Source organism: Strix aluco, chromosome 5 (genome assembly GCF_031877795.1).
Source record: "Strix aluco isolate bStrAlu1 chromosome 5, bStrAlu1.hap1, whole genome shotgun sequence".
NCBI lineage: Eukaryota > Metazoa > Chordata > Aves > Strigiformes > Strigidae > Strix > Strix aluco.
The window spans coordinates 30,206,605-30,228,826 of record NC_133935.1 but is presented as its reverse complement, the minus strand read 5'-3'; the positions used below and the strand labels follow the sequence as shown (position 1 = coordinate 30,228,826).

Genomic DNA, 22,222 nt, shown 5'->3' with positions numbered 1-22,222 from the left:
TCCCTTAGTGGGAAGTACCCATCACAGATCCAAGAGTTTCTGTGAGCTCTTAAACACCAGCTTGCCCCCTCTTGCCACAAAGAGCTTGTTTCTTTAGTGAGAAAGCTCATGGGTACCTCTGGAGAAAATTTTCTTGCCCTAATCACTGTCTACCTCTCTTAGCATGCCTTGTGAGAGTTGAGATGCCCCTCAGTAGTGATCTATTGTTGATAACTGCTCAGGACAGGAGAGTGTGTGTAGGAGAGGACAGCACTGGGGTAAAAACTCCTGGGTCTACATAGGAGTGGATGGGAGGAGGAGATGTTCAGATGCATTCACATGCAGAGAAGCAGAAGGCAGCAGGCTCAGCTGAAGGTTATTTTTAAGAACTGATTCAGACAGGCTACGGTGTCACCTGGTATCTCCCACCCAGCCAAGCTTTTGGGCCTAGATGCTCACAAGGCAGCCAAGTCTTGCTGGTTGCAGCAGGGTTAGCACTTGTAGTCACATGCCAGAGTTTGGGGTGGATACTGGCCCAGTTTCTTGTCTCAGTGGTCTCATAAGCAGGGTCACAAGGTGGAGGTAAGAGATGGGACACTGAAGCTGGAAAAGTTGCCTATGGGGAGAAGGGCAGCCTGGGTGATGTGCCCTTAGCTGCAAGGCATCTCCAACTGATGCAGCTTGTCAGCCAGTCTCTGATACACCATTCAGCTGTGTCTGGCAGACATGTGGTTGTCTCGGACTAGCTGTGGGGGCAGTGGGAAGTGGGAGAGAAGCTCATGCTTTCATGCCTAGTGCTGGAGACTGCTAGATCTACCAACATCTTTGCTCTAGCGATGAGTACAGGTGAACAGCTTTTCCAGCTGCTCCTCAGCCACGTGGCATTTCAGCAATGCACAGCAAAAAATCTAGCAGCTTTGCCAGGCCTTGATCTCTGTGTGAGACAGTCCAGGCCACGGAGCAGCCCACAGCAGAAATCCCTGCTGGCAGAAGCGCCTTCAAACTCAGCAGCAGCCTGTGTAAAGCCAGGGAACGTGTCATTCCTGGTTGGTCCAGGCCCCACACGGGCAGAAGTTATGAGAGAAATGTAGCCATGCAGCTGACATCCAACAGCCCTGCCCATCCTCAGCAACGTACAAGATATTCTAAGCCAGTAATTTTATACCGTGTTGGTGCTCTTGGGTAACAAGGCCTGGCTGTTACACAAGCCTCGTGCACAGCCGTGGAGTCCACAGACTGGAAAAGATTTGTCTTATCATAGAATCATAGAATAATTTGGGTTGGAAAGGACCTTTAAAGGTCATCTAGTCTTCCAAATCCCCTCTGCAGCCTGGCTAGATGATCAGCAAGATCATCTAGATGATACAGCAGAGGGTCAGCTGCTGTTACAGCGTAACCCAAGGGCACCCCAAAGTGTTGAAGCATAAAAACACACTGCCACCTTTCCATATCTCAAGTGTACCCCTCCCCATTTTCAGGCACTACAGAAGAGTGAGGCAAAGGTACCTGGCAGCGGTCGGGCAGTGATGGAGAGGAGGCGAGTGCAGAGCAGTGCTTCCCAGCTCTTGAAACACGTGAGCTCTCATTCCAAGGGTAGCAACAGCAGTAGCCAAAAGCCTGAACTTTGCTTCCAGAAGGAATCAGCTGTTGAGCTGAGCAAATCGTGATGTGGTGCGGGGTGGGTGGAAGAAGGGAGGGAGGGAGGGAGGGAGGGAGAGCCAAGACTGACACGGGCCAGCGCAGGGCGGGGGAGGCACTCACAAAGGCCTTGGAGGCAGGATGGAAAAGACAGTAATTACATAAGAGCACTTGGCGAGCATCTGGCTGGAGTCAGCTGGGCCCCACCAGCCCTCTCTCCCTTCACTGCTAACCAGGAGCAGCTGAGGATACGGACAATCCAACGCAGGACCCCCTCCGGAGGGGAGCGGAGGTAAGAGGTCCTCCGCTTCCCCTCCCAGTTTGCGATGCTCTTTGAGAGGGGGGGCAGAGGGGTGGGGAAAATGGGAAAGGGAAAGCAGCTGTGGTGGAGGAGAAGCAGCCAGGAAGGGGAAGAGAAGGAGCTGTTTCTCTGCTTCTTGGTGTTGATGATACCTTTGCTCCAGATGTTTTGGTGAGGGAGGAGCCATGAAGGATGAGTGTGTGGATGTTTGTGTGTGGATGCAAGTATGTGTAGCAGGGCAGGGGATCCACATGTGCAGCAGGGCAACTGAGCTGTACACAGGGGCTGGAAAGGGGAGAAAACATCAAAGTCATTTGCTTCCTTCTGTACCTGTGGTAGAGAAGGTTAATAGGATGGAAGCAGTCACTGGGAAGAGCCAGGATTTACCCCCTGCTTTGCCCATGTTGGGGGGGTTGCAGGAGAAGGGAGGAAATGTAGAAGGAGGAGGAAGCAGCTGCTTTTGAGCAGGGATTGTTGCAGTCCAATGTGGCCAGAGCTTCCCTGGGCTGCCTCCAAGGCAGAGTGTGTGATGAGGCAGAGGGAAGATTGTTGAGCACACAAGGTGCCTTCAGGCTTGGGTTACACTTAAAAGAGTGGCTGGCACAGAGTTATTGGATAGTGTTCTCAAAACTCGTATCTTGGCCATACAAGCCAAAGCCTTCTGCAAATGTGGCTGCCCTGGCAAAATGTTGCTGGTACAGCCAGTTCCCTTCAGGAAGCAGGGTGATATTACCCTGGCAAAAGTGTCTCTACTGGCATAAACTGCTGCCCAGCTGGGCAATGCCACCAGTGCATGTCTTTGCTGGCTCCCTGTGGGTCCCTTTTCAGCTCAGACAAGACATTAAACACAAAGTCCTGCTCACTGCCCACTGTGAGCTGTTCTTGCAGTCAGATGAGACAAAGGCAAAGGCCCCAGCTGATGAGGTCCTCCATGAAGAACGTTTGCTTGGTTGGGAGCAACTTGGGAGTGCAGATGGAAATGTGGGACAGAAATGAGGACCATGGCCTCTCTGCTACGTGGAAAGGTAGAGGAGGCCAGACATAAGGCTGAGAGCTGCAGAAGGGGGTAATGTCATGTTTGAAAATAAGTCAGGCAGGAAAACCTGAGGGAGTGAGGCACTGCAACGTTTTTGATGGGACAGAGGAACTTTGTCTTCAGTGTCAATCTCTAAGTTTTCATGCACCCCAGAAAATTTATTGGCTTTCAATAGTACTGTCAGCTGCCAAAATCCCCACCAGCAGCAGGCAAGAGTAGACCACACAACTGATGACAAAAACCTGCTTCTGTCTGCTGACAAGGCTCCATTAGCGAGACGTGTTGCCCAACCTTTCCCCCTCTCATTTTCCAGCAGGAGAAACTGAGGCACAGGCAGATGTGGGAGACTTGCAATGGGTCTCATTGCATGGCAGTGCTGGAGCCTGGCTAGAGGAACTCATGAACACAGCAGTAAATTTCTTGGTCTTCTTTCTGCCACAGCTGGGAGACATGTTCGGTCCATGTTCATTGAGCTCCAGGCTGACAGACAGCCTGAGAATATCTCCAGGCCTCACAGCCCCCCTTCCTCCCTTCCCCCCAGCTTGCAGCACATATTTTCCCAGAGTTTTCCGCTTGCTTCTCCAGTGGTGCTGGGGTCCTGCCAAACGCCAGCCACTCTGGGAAGCGGGGCCTCCCATTCCAAAACCAAACAAATGGGAGAGGAAAACAGAAAAAAAAAAGTCCAAGCACACATAGACACACACAAAACCCTTTCACCCTCAGAAACCTTGGAGCCTTCTCCAGCTTCTCTTGGAAATTGCAGGACTGCTGACTTGGCGCTTCTGGTGCCCGCAGAAGAGAGCTATTGTTCATCCTTACTTCTGCCTCCCAAAGATACATATGTGCACCCCCTGGGGTATAAGTTCCCAAATCCAGTTTTGCTGCAGGGTAGGATCCCCAAAATGCTCTTCCCAAGATTCTGCAGTGTAAGAAAAGTCTCCTGCCTGTCCCCCTCTGCAGTCTTCCCCCCCCCCAAAATACCCTTCATTCCCAGGTTCTGGTGCAACCACGGAGTGCTCACCCCAACAGCACAAGCACATCAGCTGGGTGCCAGGCTGGGGGCAAAGATCATGGCCAGGGTTTGCTCCAAGTCCTCAGCTTTGCTGGCAGGCAGCTTCCCACTTCAGGCCAGACACACCCGTTCAGCCTGGGACCTAACTGTGGGATGTGACGGGGGATGATGATGTGTACTAGAGTGCAAGGCCTGGGGCCCTGCCCAGGAGGAGGGGATGACCGGTGAGGGAAAAAAACTGATGCCTCTCCCAGTTGGCAGATGAGCCTGCTAGAAATATCATGCCTGGAGCGAGAAGCCACAGTTACGTGCAGAAGAAACAATGCAGGGCAGAATGAAAGATGTAGTTTGGGGACTATGAGTGGGAGAGGCACAGCTGGGGAGAGAGCATGGCCAGCCAAGTGAAGGGTTAATGCACGGGACAAGGGACTAACGAAAAGGAGTGAGGGCAGAGTTCTGTACCATCCCACCTGAAGGAAAGTCTGTCTCTTGCACCGATGCACCTCACCTTGCCCAGTCTGAGACGCTCAGGGAGGGACACTGCTCTGCCGCCTGCCAACCCTTTGCACGGGGTGCAATCTGTGCTACCTGTATTTTGCTGACCAGGGCTAGGCTGTTTGGAAGTGAAAAGGCAGAAAAAACAACAAACAAAAACCATAGATAAGGAAAAGGCACTACCTAGGAAAGAGTTAAAAGGCACTGAAACGCAAGCCTCAAGCCAGTTTGCAGTGGAGAGCGCCCAAAGCCAGGGAGGGAAAGGGAGGGAGAGGAGAGGGGAGGGAGCAGGTCCAAGCCCAGCTTGTGCACCCAGCCAGCACTGAGCAGTGCCTGTGCCAAGAGCCAGCTTTATTAAAGCCATGGGCCCGGAGGCTGTCTTTGCAGGCGGAGGGGAGCCCAGGAGCAGGGGCTGGGAAGCAAAGAGGGGAGCCCTCAGCCTCTGGGGTGAGCTGCCATGCTGCGCTGGGGTGCAGGCAGAGGGAAGGGGGGCAGAGGCTGGGAAAGGGGCTTTCTCAGCTTGTTTGCGTGTCTATGTTTCGTAAGCATACTTCTCTGCAGGCTGCCTGCTCCGAGCTTTGCTTCCTTCGCCCTCTGCAGCGGAGCAGCTCCCCTCTGGTCTGTCTGCAAAGGCCTGCAGTGCCTGGTCCTCTCAGAGGAGCCAAGCAGCCCTTTGGAAAGGTGCTGGGGTCTGGCTGAGAACACAACTGAGCATTGGTGGGAGGGGGCTGAGGCACAGAGAGGAATGGGATTTGGTGGGGGGAAGGAGGGGGGCTGAAGTTAAGTTCCCAGCCCACAGGAGAAGGAACCTCTCTGCAGAGAGATGTGGGTCAGACTCCTGTTGGGACAGGGGTATCATTGGATTAGACTCCTGCAAAGAGTTGATACCTAGTGACTGGAGGACTGGAGAAGGTTTTTACAGCCCTCCCCACAGAGTCAGCAGCCTACCAGAGCATGCTTTTGCTAAAGGGGCCGTGTGGTTTGCCATGTTTCCTTCCTCTATCCCAGCCTGGGGACTGAACCTTCTAGTGGCTCCAGTGGTTTGCCTAGTGAGGGCCAAGCCTTCTTCTAGGGTTAGCACCTAGTCTCCATTGGTCTGGGCAGAAGGGCATGGGGCATGCTCTTAGGCCATGCGGTTGCTACTCAGATTGCAGCCTTGAACCTGCAGGGACTGCAAGCATGTGAACTCCCTCCACAGGACAATGCCATTTCATCCCACTGCTGGCTCCAGCCACAGAAAGATGTTTTGTGGTGATCTGTGCTCCATCCCCCATGTCCTCCCCTTCTTATACCTCACTCTGGCACTTCCTTGATTCTTCCCAGGTCACCATGGACATAATTTACCTGCGCACACCCCTGGCCTTCCTTCTTCTCCCTCTTATTGTACTTGGGGCACCCACTGATGAACCCAACCTCACAGAACCAGCCCCTGGTGCTTGCAAGCGCTGTTGTGACCCACTGGACTCTTCCACAGAAGCCCCACCGCTCCCTCTCAGCCACCACCACTTGCCCTACCCAATGCCGGAGGTCCGTCCCTATATCAACATCACCATACTGAAGGGTAAGTGCCCGTCTTGGCCCCAGGATGCCAAGGCCTGCTCAGGGACTGGTGTCACTGTAGTGGAGGTGACAGCTGGGTTGCTGGCATGCTGGTCATGTTAACAGACTGCCAGATGCCATCCTGAAGCGTATGTGCCCACACACACTGTGCCCAGGGTTTAGATATTTTGTGCTGTGATCAAGAGTAGCCTGTGGGGAGGGAAGTCAGTGCATATCTGTGCTGTGACCTCTGTGTCTCACGATGCTGCCTGCCACCAGCTCTTCCTCCCTGCTAGCACAGGAGTGGCAGTGGCAGCCGTTTGCCAAGCTGGGAGGACACCTTCCTTGCCTCAGACTTCCAGAGTCCTGTAGTGCCTGAGGGAAGGTGCAGTCTCTATCCAGCTGCAAAATAAGCATGTTTGGAGGGTAGGCGTTGGCACCCAGGAAGTCTGTGGGAAAACCTTCTCCAACTCCACGGGTCACATGCATTTTGGAGATGGTGGAGGGCAAGGGGAGGCAGCAGCTATTTGCAAGCACCTCCAGGCTAACTGGCAGTAACCTCCAGCTCATTCCACACTGCTGTGGCTGGCTTGGCTAACGGGAAAAGGCTCCCTGTTTTAGATCAGCTCCTCCCTTCAGGCCTCTCCTTTTAGTCTTTGCTGTGGGCAAAAGCCCGTTCCCAGCTGGATTCTGCTCCGCTCATTTATCATTGCTTTGTGGTTCCTCTGGGCTAGCTGGGCAGATGCTCCCCCTTCCCTGCCCAGCCTGGAAATAGCTGCAATCCATCAAAGCTCAGAAGTGTGTCTGGGGCAGATAGAGGCCTGGTCTGGAGTCGGGTGTTGCAGGGGTACCTGCAATACCACGCCAGGGATGGAGAGGAGGGAAAGAACAAGGTACAAATTTGGGATGCTGTCACTTGTGCTGGAGGCTCCTCTGACCCCCATCTCTTCTTTCTATACACAAAGTACGTTCTGGTGCTGCTCTTTCTCTGTATTGATGCCTGCCCAAGCGTGTGACAGGCAGCGCACAAACCCCAGGGTAGAACTGCAGTATTAATTATAAAGGATGCCCAAAGGATGCTGGTATTGTCAAAGTACCAGTCCTCTAGCTTGCACCACACCATCTGCCAAGTCTGACTTGGATATTTTGCCTCTGACCCACCTCACTCTCTCTCTCTAGTCATATTCTCCCACAGGCATTAGCACTTCTTCCCCTTCTCCAGCCTACAGCAAGAACGGTGTGCACACTGCATGGATAATTGGGTCATAGGGGTGTAGGAGGGCAGGGGCTGTGATGGAGGTAAAGGAGTGTGGAGGAGGAAGAAGAGGTAAAAAGCCCCAGTGGTACTTTGCACTCTCATCCCTCTCAGGCTGAAGTCTCCTTGGGACAGGTCCTACTGCCTCCAGCAAGGCCGTATCATGTGATGAGCAAGGAGTTCATAAGAGAAGAGACCCCGGTCGTACTCAGCTCCGCTAGCTCCTTTCCCATGAAGCACAATGATATTGTGACCCTCACGAGCGTTCCTTCTTCTGACATTGCCCCATCCTTGAGCATTCCTCTGCCTCCTCATTAGGTTTTCTCACCACCACTTTTACGTCTGGTATCACACAGGAGTTGTGTCCTCTGCTTCCTCTTGCAGGAGAGAAAGGAGACCGGGGAGAGCCTGGTATGCCAGGGAAATGGGGCAAAGAAGGACCACGAGGTGAGAGAGGTGCCCAGGGCCAGAAAGGCAGTAAAGGACAGATGGGCACAGCGGGAGACCCCTGCAAACATCAGTATGCTGCATTCTCCGTCGGTCGCAAAAAAGCACTGCACAGCAGTGAGGGCTTCCAGGTCTTGATCTTTGACACCGTCTTCGTCAACCTCTACAGCCACTTTGACATGTTCAATGGCAAATTTTACTGCTATGTAGGTGGACTTTACTATTTCAGCCTCAATGTCCACACCTGGAACTTTAAGGAGACCTACATGCACATCATGCACAACGAAGAAGAGGCAGTCATCTTGTATGCCCAACCCAGTGACCGCAGCATCATGCAGAGCCAGACCCTCATGCTGGAGCTTCAGGAAAATGATGAGATCTGGGTGAGGCTCTACAAGCGGGAGCGGGAGAATGCCATTTACAGTGATGATGTTGATGTGTACATCACCTTCAGTGGGTACCTGGTCAAGCCCAGCCTTGACTAACTGCCACTCCTCCTCCTTGGAGCCTCTTTGGCCTTTTCCTTCCTTCCTCTCTCTCTCTCTTTACTGCCCACAACCACTGCAAATCACTTGGAAATGGGCCTGTCAAGTCTCAGGCAGAGTGTGAAACTTGCCGCACTGGCTCCCACCTCACGCTCTCTTGTTGCCAGGCCTTTATCTGTCCACTTACAGCATGACACTACCATCTTTTTCCCCCTCACCTCATGAGCCCAATTTAGGCTATTGGCTTATTCTCAATCTGCCGGTGAGCTGTGTCTGGCATTTAGGGTCCTAGAGCAGGAGGAAAGTTAAAATGGTGCTCCTGGGGATGTGTCCATCCTTGGGGCTTCATACACAAAGGACTCCTGTAGAAAGGGCTAGAAAGTCCCCACCGCCCAGGTGCATCCTGGCTCCTCTCTGTCCCAACTAGACATGTCGGGTTTGCAGCCTGCAACGTGGCCTTAATGTCACCTCTCACACCTGTAGTCTGGAGAGCTGACTGGGGTCCAATGGCCTCCTGTAACACAAGGAAGATATAGGAGCAGTGAGAGATGGTACTGTCTTTCCAGAAAGGGAACTGTTGGCCTTCTGAAGTATGTCATTGGCTTTCCTTAGACACTCTTCTGGGTCACAGAGTCCAGGCTGACTGTAAAATCTAGGCCTAGTGGGATTATTCTCTGTGTTAGCTCTAAATCTTTGAGGAGATGAAGAGCCAGACACTCAGCCAGACCCTTCAGAGGCATCTGCCATTGAATCAGTAAAGTCCACCACTCTATTCCCATTAGGGATCATAAGTACAGAATGAGAGAGAGAGACAACCCTGTAAGTGGTAACAATCCTACCAAGCCTCTCTCCCAAACTTCCTCTGGCATGCTACTCAGTCTTGGTTCTCCAACTGTGGGAAGCTAGTCCAGACAGTGAACCCGAATCTGCTCTTTTCTTTGGCAGAGGTGCACCCATGCCCTTCCATTGGTATCGGCAGTCATCTCTAACACAGGGGAGACTCAGGCCCTGGCTCCTGCATGCCATTACATTGTCATTCTGAAGGTGGTTCTCCCACACTGGTATTGAGGGACCTGAGCTGGAGGCTGTAAGGGCAATTGCACTTAAATCAGTTCCAAACTTGGTCAGGTTGGCACCTCTTTACCTCTGTGATGGAAAAGAGGTAGAGGTGAGACTACAACACCTCACCCCAGGGTTAAAAGCTTCCCTGCCACATGCTCTGTGCCCTTTTCTGGCAATCATCTCATGAGAGCATGTGGCTAAACCAAACTCACACTACTCTTGTCAGGTTGGAGATGTTGCAATGGGAAAGGAGTGCCAGCAGTAGTTTTCTAGTACCGTTTGTACTGGTCTGACACTGCTGTCACTCGCATCCCTCTGGGATTGCTATGGTCCTGGGAGACCATGTGACACTGGCTCAGCACTTTGGGAAACCTACTTCTGCATGTTGTGATGCTCCTGTAAACAGCAGTGCCAAGACTTGTCTGGTTTTTGTCTCAGGACAGGAAAAGCAGGAGAAACTGTATTTCTCCTCTGCCCATCACTGATAATGAAGTCTTCTGACTTACCTAGCTTCTGCGGTCTCATGATTAGCCATGGTCTATAGCACCTGGGACTACCAGAGCTCTCCCATAGGAGATATGCATCATTATACAGGACTAGGTCTGGTACACTCAGCCCAGGATGGCAAAGGCACAGGGACTCAGGCTAAATATTAAAAATGAACTTGAGAGAATTGCAGGATATTTTCTCTCTTGCCCTGTTTACTTACCCTCCCTGCTTTGCTAAGGAAGCAGTACAGACTGGAACGAGTTTCAGACACTTTTTGTCCTGGATCCTCCCCACCACTGTCACTGAGGCAATGGGTATAAAAAAAAAGTTTCACTGAGGCAAATCTGGGTTTTTCCCAGGAAAATGTGACGATGATAACATGGGAACTAAAGGACACTGTGAGTTTCTTCCACTCCCTTAGCAGGTCAAGCATGTGGCATTGCTCAGAGACAGGATTTCAGGCAGTAGAGAGGAAGCAACATTCTGGAGGTAGGTGATGCTCAGGAGTGAATCCCTTTCTCTCTTCCTCAGCAGGCTGCAAACCCAGATATTGTCTATTTACAGTGTATAGTGCCCCTGCATCTCCCTGAAGAGAAGCAAGCCTCTCTAACACTGAATATCTCCAGAAACAAATTTTCTTCTTCCTCCTTTTCTATTTGGTGTTTGAATGCCAGTGATAGGTCTCATGTTCTACCCATGAGCAGCCGGATGGTGCCTGATGCACATGAGAGAGGAGGGCAGGGGGACCAAAGGATGTGTTTAACAGGCTTCTTGGTGCTAAACAAGATGGCAATCCCTTGGTGCTAAATCAGATTTCAGGGGTATTGGGTGCTTTCTGGAAGGTGTAGTAGGCTGAGTTGTAACGTACTGTGGAATTAATGGTGCTTTATGTTACAAAACCAAACTCCAAGAACTTTTGTATATATATTTTTTTTTTCAGTGGTATTAAACTTTTTTCCCTCGTTGTTTTGCACTTAGATCTGCTTTTCCCTCCCAGACTATTCCTTCTAACTCTGGTTATCACTGAGTAGTGTGATAGAAAAGACACTGACCTGAAAGAGACAGGTACAAAGTCTAACTCAGCTCTGAAACTTCCCTGAGCAACCCTTGGCAATCTTCTGTTTGTTTCCTTTGTGGAGACTTAAAGATGTTTATTGCTTGAACCCTTCCAATTATGACAACCCTCTCCTCTTTGCTGGGAAAGCTTTGAGCAAATTCAAGGAAAGATTCTTTGGAAATTACCAAAAAAATCCCAGGACAATACAATGGGTTGTAAGATTCAAGTACTTAATTATATTGAGGAAGCTTGGGCTAATGCTGGGGTTCTTTCAGGGTGGATCAGACCCTTTATCTTGTGAAATTTTTAGCACATCCTTCTATCAAATACTTAGTAAGCATGTGTGTTTTCTATTTTCCCTGTGGTGTTTCTCTTTTCTCTGCCAAGAGGTGAAAGCCAGGAAGTACAGATGTAAGAGGAACATCTAACTGTTGACTAGACACTTGTGCTTGCTAACAATGGCGTGAGTGGCAGTTCCAGAGTTAAGCTGGACACACATTTTTGGAGGACCTGTGTGTGATGAGAAAGGATTGACGTTCAGGGCAGAGGTGGAAAGACAAGTTGTGATTGCCCATAAAGTTGGCAGAAATGGGGAACCATGAGGGGGGAGTGGAGACTTGGAGGCTTGAGTGGAAGATCTAGGAGAATTAGAGTCCTAAAGACAAGGGGATGCCTTTTGGAGGTCTCAGTGCAAGTTGAAGAGGTAAGTGGGGTTTTGTTTAGCATCTTTGGGGTTTGGACTGAGAGGACTCCTGATGAAATGGAGGAATGGACAAGAAAACAAGAGGAGATGCCCATATAGGACCTTCTGTTTTGAGTTTAATTCATCTTCGCATAGTTTCTCCTATGGTTTGACATATACCAGACGCTTTGTTTGGCAAGGGGTGGAAAACATAATCATACACATCCTTACAGGCCTCTTTGGCCCTGTGTCAGGTACAGAACTAGGGAGATATATATTCTAGCAAATACAATACTCTGTCAGGTCAGAGCCCAGATTTCTTTGCATTTTTTATTTACTTCTGAGGAAGCAGATAGAAACGTGTCCTCAGGAAGTGCAGTGGTTGCACTTGTGCATGTTCCTGGCCCCTTGAGGTGAGATGCTGGTAGATTGGAGGTGACTTTGTCACACTTACAAATGGAGAGGGGTGAGGGAGGAGGGAGAAGTGAAAATGTGTAGCCAGAAGTTCTAGAAAAGTTTTCTATGATTTAATCCTTCAGCCTTCCCACTTGGAGAGGAAATTGCCACCTGAAGAGTCTCTTCAGCAAAATCCCTTGGGGCTAAAATGCATGGTGAGAGATGGGGTCTGTAGCCAGTGTCACCCATCACACCATGGATGCCTGACTGGGGAGCTGCTGTAGGTGAGGCTCAGCTCAGGCAAGGTGGACCCTGCAATGCTGCTGAAGGAATGAGGGCTAGACTGAGTGAGACCAGCCTTGCTGCCCTGCCTGTGGGTGCAGCCATGCTCTGAAGGCCACGAGACCTCCATTCACTTCATTCACCCCACGACTGGGTCCTTTTCATGCAATGGAGCTGCCCTGTGTTATGTGAGCCTGGGGATGGTGACAGCCTCTCTCCTGGGTGAAGCAAGAAGCATGCCCTGGGGTGGACAGCTACAGCATTACCCCTGGGGCCATGCCTCTCTTTTCTGCTGAAAGACAGGTCCAAGCTCTGTTACAAAGGGCTCTGTGGCCATGTCTCAAGATTGTTCAAGGTATCTTCCAAGGGGTTGTCTCTTTAAACTGGCTTCCTGTGGGTTTGTGGTCTTACAGGTAAGAAAGTGGGGGGTGGGGGGTGGGGGAGAACAGGTAGAGAGGAGGTAAAGGGCAGGATATGATGCTGTCTCTGGGGAAGAAAGTGCATGTCAGGACCAGCTCAGGAGAAGTTGAAGGTCCTGTTCCTTGCCCTGTGATAGCTGTGGGAAAGGGGAAGGGAGAAGCAAGGCAAGAAAAGGAATATAAAAGAAGACCTTTGACCCTACTGGGGGCACTGAGATGGGCACAGGTGGACATGCCTGCACCCAAAGCACCTGGGAAAATGGGCACAGGATAGTAGGACCTGGCTCTGCATCTCCCCTGATCATTTGTCACAGGTGGGGCAGCCATGGGAAAGGTCTCTGGCAGCCCCTCGAGCCTTGCCCCAACTTCCAGCCATGGTGCAGGGCCTGCCCCACATCAGGGATTTGTGAACCATTCAGAGGGCTGCCACACTGTTTCCCCTCTGCTCCAGCCTGCTCCTCCCAAACCACCCAGACAACCTGCTTCACCCACGCCTCAGCCATGTTTATCTCCCAGAGTCCAGGGAGGGAGAGGGGGTGATGCAACACCCCAGCCAACACCACCCAGTGCTGCAAGCAGAGCCCCTGCCTCCAATCCAGTCCATAACAGCCACATGCCAGCAACGGGCTGAACCTGCCCCAGATCTCCTTTTTCTCACCTCCCCTTTCCCATTGCTGGCTGGGGGATGCTGTTGGGCCCAAAGGGCTAGATGTGGACCCTGCCCGTGGCTGTGTGGATCGTGGGGCACAGCTGCATTGCCAAGGGCGATTGTTCCACCACCTTGCATGGGTGGCATAGCCCTCCTCTGATCACAGTGGGAAAATGGGCATTTGCTGAACCATGTCGGGCTTCAGAGGCCAGCTCGATGTGCACTCTGCTATGACACCCACACATGTATACACACGCATGTACCAGCCCCATATGGACATCTCTCACTTTCCTGCAACGGAAACTGTTGCCCTTTGTGAACCTGGCTCACTCTGAAGATGCTATCAGGAGGTGGGTAGAGGAGGGCTGAGGCTCCAAGCCTCTTCAGTACAAGCACAGCTCCCTCACCTCTTTTTCCACAAGACCTCTGTGATCTCTCTCCCTGCAGTTATACCACTGTGAGTGCCAGGGCAGAAGGTTTAAATCTGAGGCTTCTGACAGTTTCTCAACCCACAGACTGTCCCATCTCTTGAGTTTGTGTCACAACTCACAGATGACTGGGGAATTATTGCAAAATCTCCCACCTTTCCCAGATTCTGTTTGCAATGGCTAAAATGGAAGGGAGCAGGATAGAGAGCTCTTGGGTTGGAGAAGCTAAGGAGTAGGGGGTTCCCCATCCACCTGGGAAGGCTGGGAATGCAGGCCTGGGTGAGCGGGAGGCAAGGGGCTGGGTTGTTTCTTGATTCACATGAACATACTTGCATCCATGTCTTTGAGCAGTGAGGCTGACCTGCATCAGCCTTAAAGCTGATGAAGTGCCTCAACTGCCAGGGAGCCCAGACAATGAAAACTGCAGTGCACCTCTGAGGTGGCAGATGCGTCCAAGCCTCACTGGTTGCTACTGAGGACAGTTAAAATGCTTCAAAGTAGCCAGGGGAAGAAAATGCCCAGGGATAAAAAGGAGGACAACAGGTCTCCTGTTTAACTGACACACATCCTGCAGGCATCATTTTCACTGTTCTGGTCGCCTGCTCTGAAGTCCAGACTACCCTCCAGGTGTTTGACACAACAATGTCCTAGAGCAAGACTTGAGCAAAGCATCTTCCATGGGGTGCCTGAGGCTCGCTGCATTCTCCTGTTTGCTCCATGCATGGTTTCCTGGGCTTATGCCATCCTCCCATTCCCTCCTACAGACACTTTTTTTTTTTCCCCCATGTGTCCTCAATTCTTCTCTTGAAGTAGTGGAATGAGGCAGATCACTAGAAAGGACTTCCCAGGTAACCAAGCCCTGTCCCCTGCAGTCACAGGCAGCAATTCAGCAGATCTTCTGGGCCAAGGGCCCACAGAATTACCATTCCATGCACAGTGCAAAACACCTCCCAAGCCCTTGTTTTGCCGTGATTCCTGCTGCTCTCCATGTGGTATGCTGGTGGCACTGTCTGACTCTTTAGAAGACTTATGCAGGCTTTTACAGTGGTACCACATTTCAAGCTTGGTCCCACGAGGCTTTGAAATGTTTTTTGAAATTCCATTTGTTCATGATATACCAGAGTCTGAAGCACTCCTCTGACCCTAGGACAGGCTTGCTTCTCCTCCCTTATCCCCAACCCTGCCAGCTGTGGAGGCAGAACAGCTGTGCCTTCATTGCAATGGCTAGACCAGTCAGGGACAGTGGTGTGTTGTCTCAGCCTGTGACTCTCTTGTCCTGAAGGGTGGCAACCTGAGCTCTGGAGAAATGGAGAGAGGATCAATGCATTGCCTTCTCTTTGCTGCAGGGCTGCTTTTTTTCCACTTCCCCCCTCCTTTACACTCCTGTGTCAGCCCTCCTCACCATTGCGAAGCACTGTGCAGAGAGCTCTCTGAGTGCAAAGTGCAGGGGAAGCGGTGGGAGGGTCAGGTGAGGACTGAGAAGGGCGAGAGGAAAAGGTCAGTGACGCAAGCCCAAAGCGATGGCTCTCAGCTGAGCTGTTTTGCTGTTTGTCCGTGGTGTGCTATTTCTACCCAGCAACAATTCACACATCTGGGGACCACAACTCCTTCCACAGCCCACGCTCTTCCTCCCCCCTCGCAGGGGCTGAGGCAGCAGAGGGGGAAAGGAGGGAGAGATACTGCACCAAGCTGCCAGCATAATTTCCAAGACCAAAGGGAAAAAAAACCCAAGCAGTCCTTTTCAATAGCCACCTTCCCTCCGGACACTGAGCATCTCTGATGAAGGAACCTACTGCCTGCAAAGGGGTTAGGGAGAGTAGGAAGAAAGGAGGGATGCTTTCTCTTGGGGTGCAGGGAAGGTCAGCACTGGGGAAATGTACTGACACCCTTGTCCTTGAAACATAAAAGCAACAGTGCAAATTTGCCCTTAGGATTAAGGTCTCACCTGGATAGACCGTGGCTAAGGGAAGAGACCCTGGTGCCTGTAGACATGTGTTGTCCTTGGCCTGTTTCCAGGGTAAGCATTTGCGTGGAGCCAAGTGCTTGATCTCCCCGGTGTGTCCCCACGCAGCAGCAGCTGTGTGTGCGTGTGTGTGTGTGTTTGTGTTTGTGTGCGTGAATGTGTGCACAGGTGCAGGCAGAGGTCATGCCCCCCCAGACCTTCTCCACAGCCTGCTCCCAACTGTGGGGCACGGCACCCTGCCTAAAAAAGCCCTCCTAGCCCAGTGCTGGCTGCAAGGGCTGCAATTGTTCTTTTGAGCTGCGGGGAGAGGGAGGATGAAATTATGTACTGCTCCTTATGCGGGAGGTACTGCAGCAACAGGGAATGGTGATATTCAAAGGGGCATTCCCCTCCTGTCCATGCATGCCACTCTCAGGAACAGAAGAGGAAAGTGACACCGTGGTCTTGTCTTTCTCTCAAGAAACCAAGTCCCATTTCCCCTGAGACATCCATATCCTGTTTCCAAAATACAGGCACGATCAATGGGGCAGATGTGAGATGTGGCTTGGGCTTTGTGTTATAGCAAGGAACCTGAAATATATCAAATGTAAATGGGCTCTGTGTCATATCTCTCAAGGAGCACCTTCAGGCTCCTCAGAGACCATTGTGAGGAAAATAGTAATTTCCACACTGCTTGTTTTTTCTCCAAGTGGTGGTCTGGCAGTGTTCACCAGGATCTGATTAGTAATCTCCAGTAACAAGCAGCCTTTCCTACTACAGTCCCCACAGTCAGAAAATGGGCTCTTCAGTTGTGTGCAGCCATACCCAAAAGCCTCCTCAAGCTGCAGGCAGTTCACCTCAGAGGAGGGCTCCCTAGGAGGAAAAGTGTTCAGAGGAGCAAGCCCACAGCTGAAACCCTGACAGAGGTGGGCTCTCAAGAGGGATGAGGAGCCCTTGGGGCTGACCTGTTTCACAAGGCAGTACATCACTTGGGGGAGTAAAGTGCCCTCAAGTCCTTGGGTCAGGTTGTGGACCTGGACTTCACCCTTCCCTTCCATTCCTTCCATCCTGGCACGTTGGTTGTGGCCATTGCCTTTCACACCATATTTTCTGCCTCCCGAGGTGGGGAAGAAAGAGTAAAGTGCTCACGAGCACAGAATCACAGAATCATCAAGGTTGGAAAAGACCTTGAAGATCATCTAGTCCAACCATTATCCTAACACTGACAGATCCCAACTACACCATATCCCTCAGCGCTATGTCAACCCGACTCTTAATCACCTCCAGGGATGGGGACTCCACCACCTCCCTGGGCAGCCCATTCCAACACCTAACAACCTGTTCTGGAAAGAAATGCTTCCTAATATCCAGTCTAAACCTTCCCTGGTGCAATTTGAGGCTATTACCTCTTGTCCTATCGCTTGTTACTTGGTTAAAGAGACTCATCCCCAGCTCTCTGCAACCTCCTTTCAGGTAGCTGTAGAGGGCGATGAAGTCTCCCCTCAGCCTCCTCTTCTCCAGACTAAACAACCCCAGTTCCCTCAGCCGCTCCTCGTACGACATGTGCTCCAGACCCTGCACCAGCTTCGTTGCCCTTCTCTGGACACGCTCGAGTAATTCAATGTCCTTTTTGTAGTGAGGGGCCCAAAACTGAACACAGTAATCGAGGTGTGGCCTCACCAGTGCTGAGTACAGGGGTAAGATCACTTCCCTGTCCCTGCTGGCCACGCTATTTCTGAGCAGTGACATTAGAGGGGCAAATGGAGGGTGCTGAACCTGGGAAACCACAGAGCAGGGGTAAAAATGGGTCTCCTGACTGAGCCCAGAGGAGAGACAGGAACGCAATTCCTGAGCACCAAGCTGTGGGGAGACAGGCAGCTGCCTCCAAACAAGTAATTCCTGTTCAGGCATTTTAATGACATGAAAAGTAATAGTTGCCATAGTCACAATTCAGTAACCCCTGGAAGAGCTTAAGGGGGAGCAGGGGGTTGGCCTATGGATAAGCATGACATCATCAAGCATGTTTTGAAACAAAATCTACAATCTAATTAACTTCTTTTCTAGAAACTGCTCAGGCACAGAGGTAAGAAAACAGAGAAAGAGCAAGAAGAGCTCTGAGCAGAATGGGGGTGGTTGTTGTAATGATTTTTTCCTCTAGAGAAGAAAGGGAAATGTGATTAAACTGGGATCAAGCCTCGCTAATCAAAGTACTTGAGGGTTTATTCTCAAGAATCTCCTTGCAGTATCATGTCTTGCCTTCAAGCAATTTTGAATGTACAACAAATCTCTGAATTCTCCTCAATTTATCAAGTCCAGAAGCCATCTTTCCTTCATATTAGGCTTGTCAATTATTTGCACACAAGCCCCTCTAACTTTAGAGAGAGATATAACACATTAGCAGGCTGCAAAACAGAGCAGGGCTTTATCTTTCCAAGACCACCCAGGTAACAGGTAATAATTTCCCTCAAGGACAAGAGCAGTTGCTGTCACTGAATAGCAAATTGACCAGCATTCAGCTCATTATCTTGCTCAGGCACAGATTTGGTGTAAGGCTGGTCTCTGAATCCAGTGCTGCCCTCCTGTAAATCATATAACCTGCACAGGCACTCCCTCTTCGATACACGTTAGTGAGCAAGTTCAGTAGGCACTCTGGTGATGCATCTTCAGCATTCAACACCAGGGAATGCTCAGGGACTTGCATAGGCACGTTTTAATACTGGAAGTTATTAATGTCCCTACAGACTTGGGCAGTGGACACCTGCACACAATGCAGGATCTGGTACTTGGTCTGCGAATCTCAGTTCTTGAAGAAGGTGGAAAGATGTCCTTTACAGCCCTTTCTCTGCTGTGGAAATTGAGATGCAGAGAGGATGTGAGAACTGTACAAATATGTTGACAGTCCCATGGGTACACCACCTTCCTTCCAGTTCACACTGGTGAGTTTTCCATCGCAGGTGTGCCAGGCTAAGCCATCTGCATACGCAGACAGCACGATTCAGCTGACAGAGATCACTGATCTTACCACGTAAGAGATCACTTGACACATTGTGATGGCACAGATGCCTGCTGTGCCTCACACACTATGTCCACAGGCTCAGACAAGGGCATAAATATTGGCCTTTCTTCATGTTGCTGAGCCCAAGGGTACTGAGGGACACAGACTGCTAGGCCCAGGGTGACAACCCGGGCCTTCCATTAGTGTCTCTAGGGAGGGACTCCAGGTCTAAGCAGCCCTTGTGACACCACAAGCACCCATCAGGGAGGCAGACAACTAAACCGAGGAGCTCTCTTAAGCCTTGAGTCTGCTGTGTGGGCTCCAGCCTGCAGACCAAAGTCCTGACGCTGTCTAGTTCAACCCAAACATAATGAGGAGGCAGGGCTCAGGTCCTGAGTGGGGGCATCTCGTGACTGTCCCATGCTCATGCTCATGAATTCATAGCTGTGTCTTCACAGCCAGACAGGCTAAGAGTGAAACTGCTCGAAAGTATCATGCTTCTCCTCCCACCCTTGTTTCCTCAATTCTCTGGGCCTGTGACCATCACTGTCGGGGAGTGAAAGTGAACACCTCCTCTGTTTCTTCCCACTTGTGACCCCAGACTTCCCACAGGTGAGAGTGTCTGCAAATGCCTCGACTTCCTACTGCTTTTATCCATGTTCTTCCATAGACCGCAGGGCTAGGAAATACCTACTTTTGAACATTTTGTGTATTCATGTGTATATTTGATGTCTTCTACTTTTATCAGACAGATCTATCAGGACACTCTCTGTGGGACAGAAGTTGGAAGGGAAGTAACTCAGGAATATCATCTGTTGTGTAAGTGGGCTTAACACTTGCTGCTCGGCATGGTTACTCCACTGGTAGTACCTGATCCCAGAACTTAAACTCCATTGCTTAAATGCCTCTCCACTTAAACATGGAGATGGAGATTAACCTGAGGGCAGCATTTAAGCCTATAGCAGCAGTATCCCTAGCGCTGACAGAGCCGAAGGAAAAAACCTCTTTAATGTCAGCCCAAGGCTGCCATTTTGATACAAAGCAAAGCGTTTTTTAGTCTGATAATGTGAACAAATTCAATAAAGATCTCACTGATACACTAAACAGTGGTTCTCTTGTGGGGCCATTTTTACAGACTTTTTTCAGAGTAGAACCACAATTTAAGGGGAAAAGAACAGCAGACGTAGAACATCATAGTTTTGAATACAAATGGCAGGAAATTCAATTATAAAGGTTATAGTTAAAACAACATTGTTTGGAAAGTACCAAAATTAACCTAGAGAGCGTCTAGAGATCTTCACAGTGTATCCTGTCAGGAAGCGAACTTTGGTGGCCATCAGGGCATCTCTGCCTTCATCCCCTCACCTCCTGCACCCTTCCCACTGCTCCACCCCAGAGTGCTGTGGGGACAGGACACCGAGATAGATATATTGAGCCCTCCACTGAGCTCACCCCTGGTGAGCTGGGTGGTTTGTAAACCACAGGCAAGGCATCCCAGTTAGCCTGAGACTCCAGTCCCAGCTGAGAGCCAGCAAAGGGGAGGGATGTGGCTAGCCTAATGACAGCTAATGAGTTGATGAATCGTGGGATATTTTCACACCGTGTAATACTTTTGCTCTTCACACCTCTTCACTCTCTCTGTTCCCTTGTTCACCTCTGCCATTTTGCAGAGACTCTCAGTGGACATGCAGCTGAAAATAAGAAGTTTCAGCAGTACTGCTCTTCTATTCTCTATCAAAAGCAGAATGAGGGGAAAAAGATGAGCCTGTGCATAAGCACCTGCCCCATCCTTGAGGATTTTTAAAAGTTACATTGCCCCTGAAACACCAATCTGGCCCAAACAGTGCCTTTAACCAAACCTCCCACACCGCACTTTTACCTGCTGCTTTACACTGAACAACAACACTGACTAGTGAGTTCACCCATCTCAGTCACCGCTATGGGGACAGGAAGGTAATCACAAGAACACCTCGCATGTGTTGCTGACAATGTGGTTTTGTTTGGCTTCTCACCTTACAAATGGCACCATTCCTAACAATGTGCCAAATTCTCAATAGCACAATCCAGTCTGAAAACTGTGCTGACAGCAAGTGTGTTTATCTGTATTAGATGGGATCTGGACACAATCATGATATCATGCCTGTGTAGGAAACCCTTTCTTACTTATGCCACACAGTTTTTGCTTTAGTACATTTTAAACCATGATTCCAATGGAAATTAAACATGTTGAGGCAGTGTCTGTGTCTCCATACATTGGTGTTTGGCTGTCTGTTAGCTGATCTGTCAGACCATTCCCCCTTTCTCCACAATTTTGGAAAAGTCAATCAATTACCGTCACACTTGACAAAGAGGTATATCCCTTACTACTGTTCAGCAAAGGTGGCTGGATAGAGGAGAGCTGGCTCTCCGTTAGGACCCTCACTGAGAAATTCTTCAATGTGACATCAGTCCTTACTAGATATCAAAAAATCTACATAAGAATCTATTATAGAGACAGAGATCTAGAAAAAAAATGTCTCCAGTGAATTCGCTGACCAAATAAATCCTTGTTTTCAACTGTAGCAGCTGCTCATTTTCTCTAGGGACTAACTACATGTTAAGTTTTCCTCTTTCATTAATTCAGGTACCACAGTGCACAAACAACCTCATCGGAATTAAAAGAAAAAAAGGAAAAAAGAAAAAAGACCTGAATTGGTGGTTTGGGTTTTTTTCTTGATAAGCTGAACAAAAAAAAAATGGGTGCTTTGTGCTCTTGCTCTCCCAAAGCTATCTCTAGTTTGATGGAAGATGCGGATTTCTCAGTCTGAAGGACAAATGGGAAAAATGATGGTTAACGTGAATACTCCATTGCAACTGCAGAACTGGTGATACCAAGAAGTTACTTACAGAGCACTTCATTGCTTCAGCTGGGGACTTCTGTGCCAGAGTAAGCTGCATTCATTTTAAGAGTTCATGGGAAAGGCAGGCTGTGCCCTGATGATACATGCCATCACAGCTCCACTCTAGTGGAAGACTCCAAGGTGCAACTACCACAGTCAGTGATTACCAGAGCAGGAGAGCACACAGCCCATCCTCTTCCCTGCTGCTCTTCAGCAGAGACTGGCTGGTCAGATTCCCCAGTTGCCTTCACAAAGGGTGGTTATAAGAAGAGTCTTCAGATGACTAGCAAGAGCATCCAGAAGACACCTCTCAGACTCCTGGTCCATGTTGTGTGTGGTGAGGAAAGAGGTGCTGCACTCCAGACCACTGACTGAGTGCTTGAGGCTGGATTAACTGCAATGCTCTCCCAGAAATGTCCATGAGGATCCACTATTGCAACCTCCTTCAGAATGGCTTCACCCATGAGTTCAAATCACTGCTTTGCTCCAAAACTATTTCTTTTTGACATCTAATATCTCCTGAGATCCAGTCTCTGGATTGAGTTGCCTGTGACTAAAAACTCCTCCTCCTCCCACACCCTTTTTCCACTACCTGAAACCAAGATCCCTTTGCTGTTAAAGGAGGCCCCATCCTCCAGGTTTATAGTCCTCAAAAAGGAACAGTCTAGAGACTTGAGATTAGCCTCTGGCAACTTTTGGTCAGCAAATCTGCTTGCCAGATCTGAGCATGGGCCTTGAGCTGCTCTAGGAGAGAA

At 50.1% G+C, this 22,222-nt stretch overlaps 1 protein-coding gene across 1 annotated transcript; it reads left to right on the top strand.

The window, feature by feature from the left end:
- Window positions 1–1,828: 1,828 nt before the first annotated feature.
- On the top strand, window positions 1,829–8,389 carry C1QTNF6 (C1q and TNF related 6). The gene is made up of 3 exons (XM_074826573.1): window positions 1,829–1,909; window positions 5,785–6,022; window positions 7,640–8,389. Exons 2-3 carry the CDS (start codon window positions 5,791–5,793, stop codon window positions 8,185–8,187), a joined length of 780 nt encoding a protein of 259 aa, XP_074682674.1. The 5' UTR covers window positions 1,829–1,909; window positions 5,785–5,790; the 3' UTR covers window positions 8,188–8,389.
- The last annotated feature ends 13,833 nt before the right edge of the window (window positions 8,390–22,222 follow it).

Bases quoted from the DNA above. Each gene is read 5' to 3' on its own strand.
- C1QTNF6 (XM_074826573.1), top strand. From the start codon at position 5,791: ATGGACATAATTTACCTGCGCACACCCCTGGCCTTCCTTCTTCTCCCT. The intron at 6,023-7,639 runs GTAAGTGCCCGT...TTCCTCTTGCAG, and splicing joins CAACATCACCATACTGAAGG to GAGAGAAAGGAGACCGGGGA.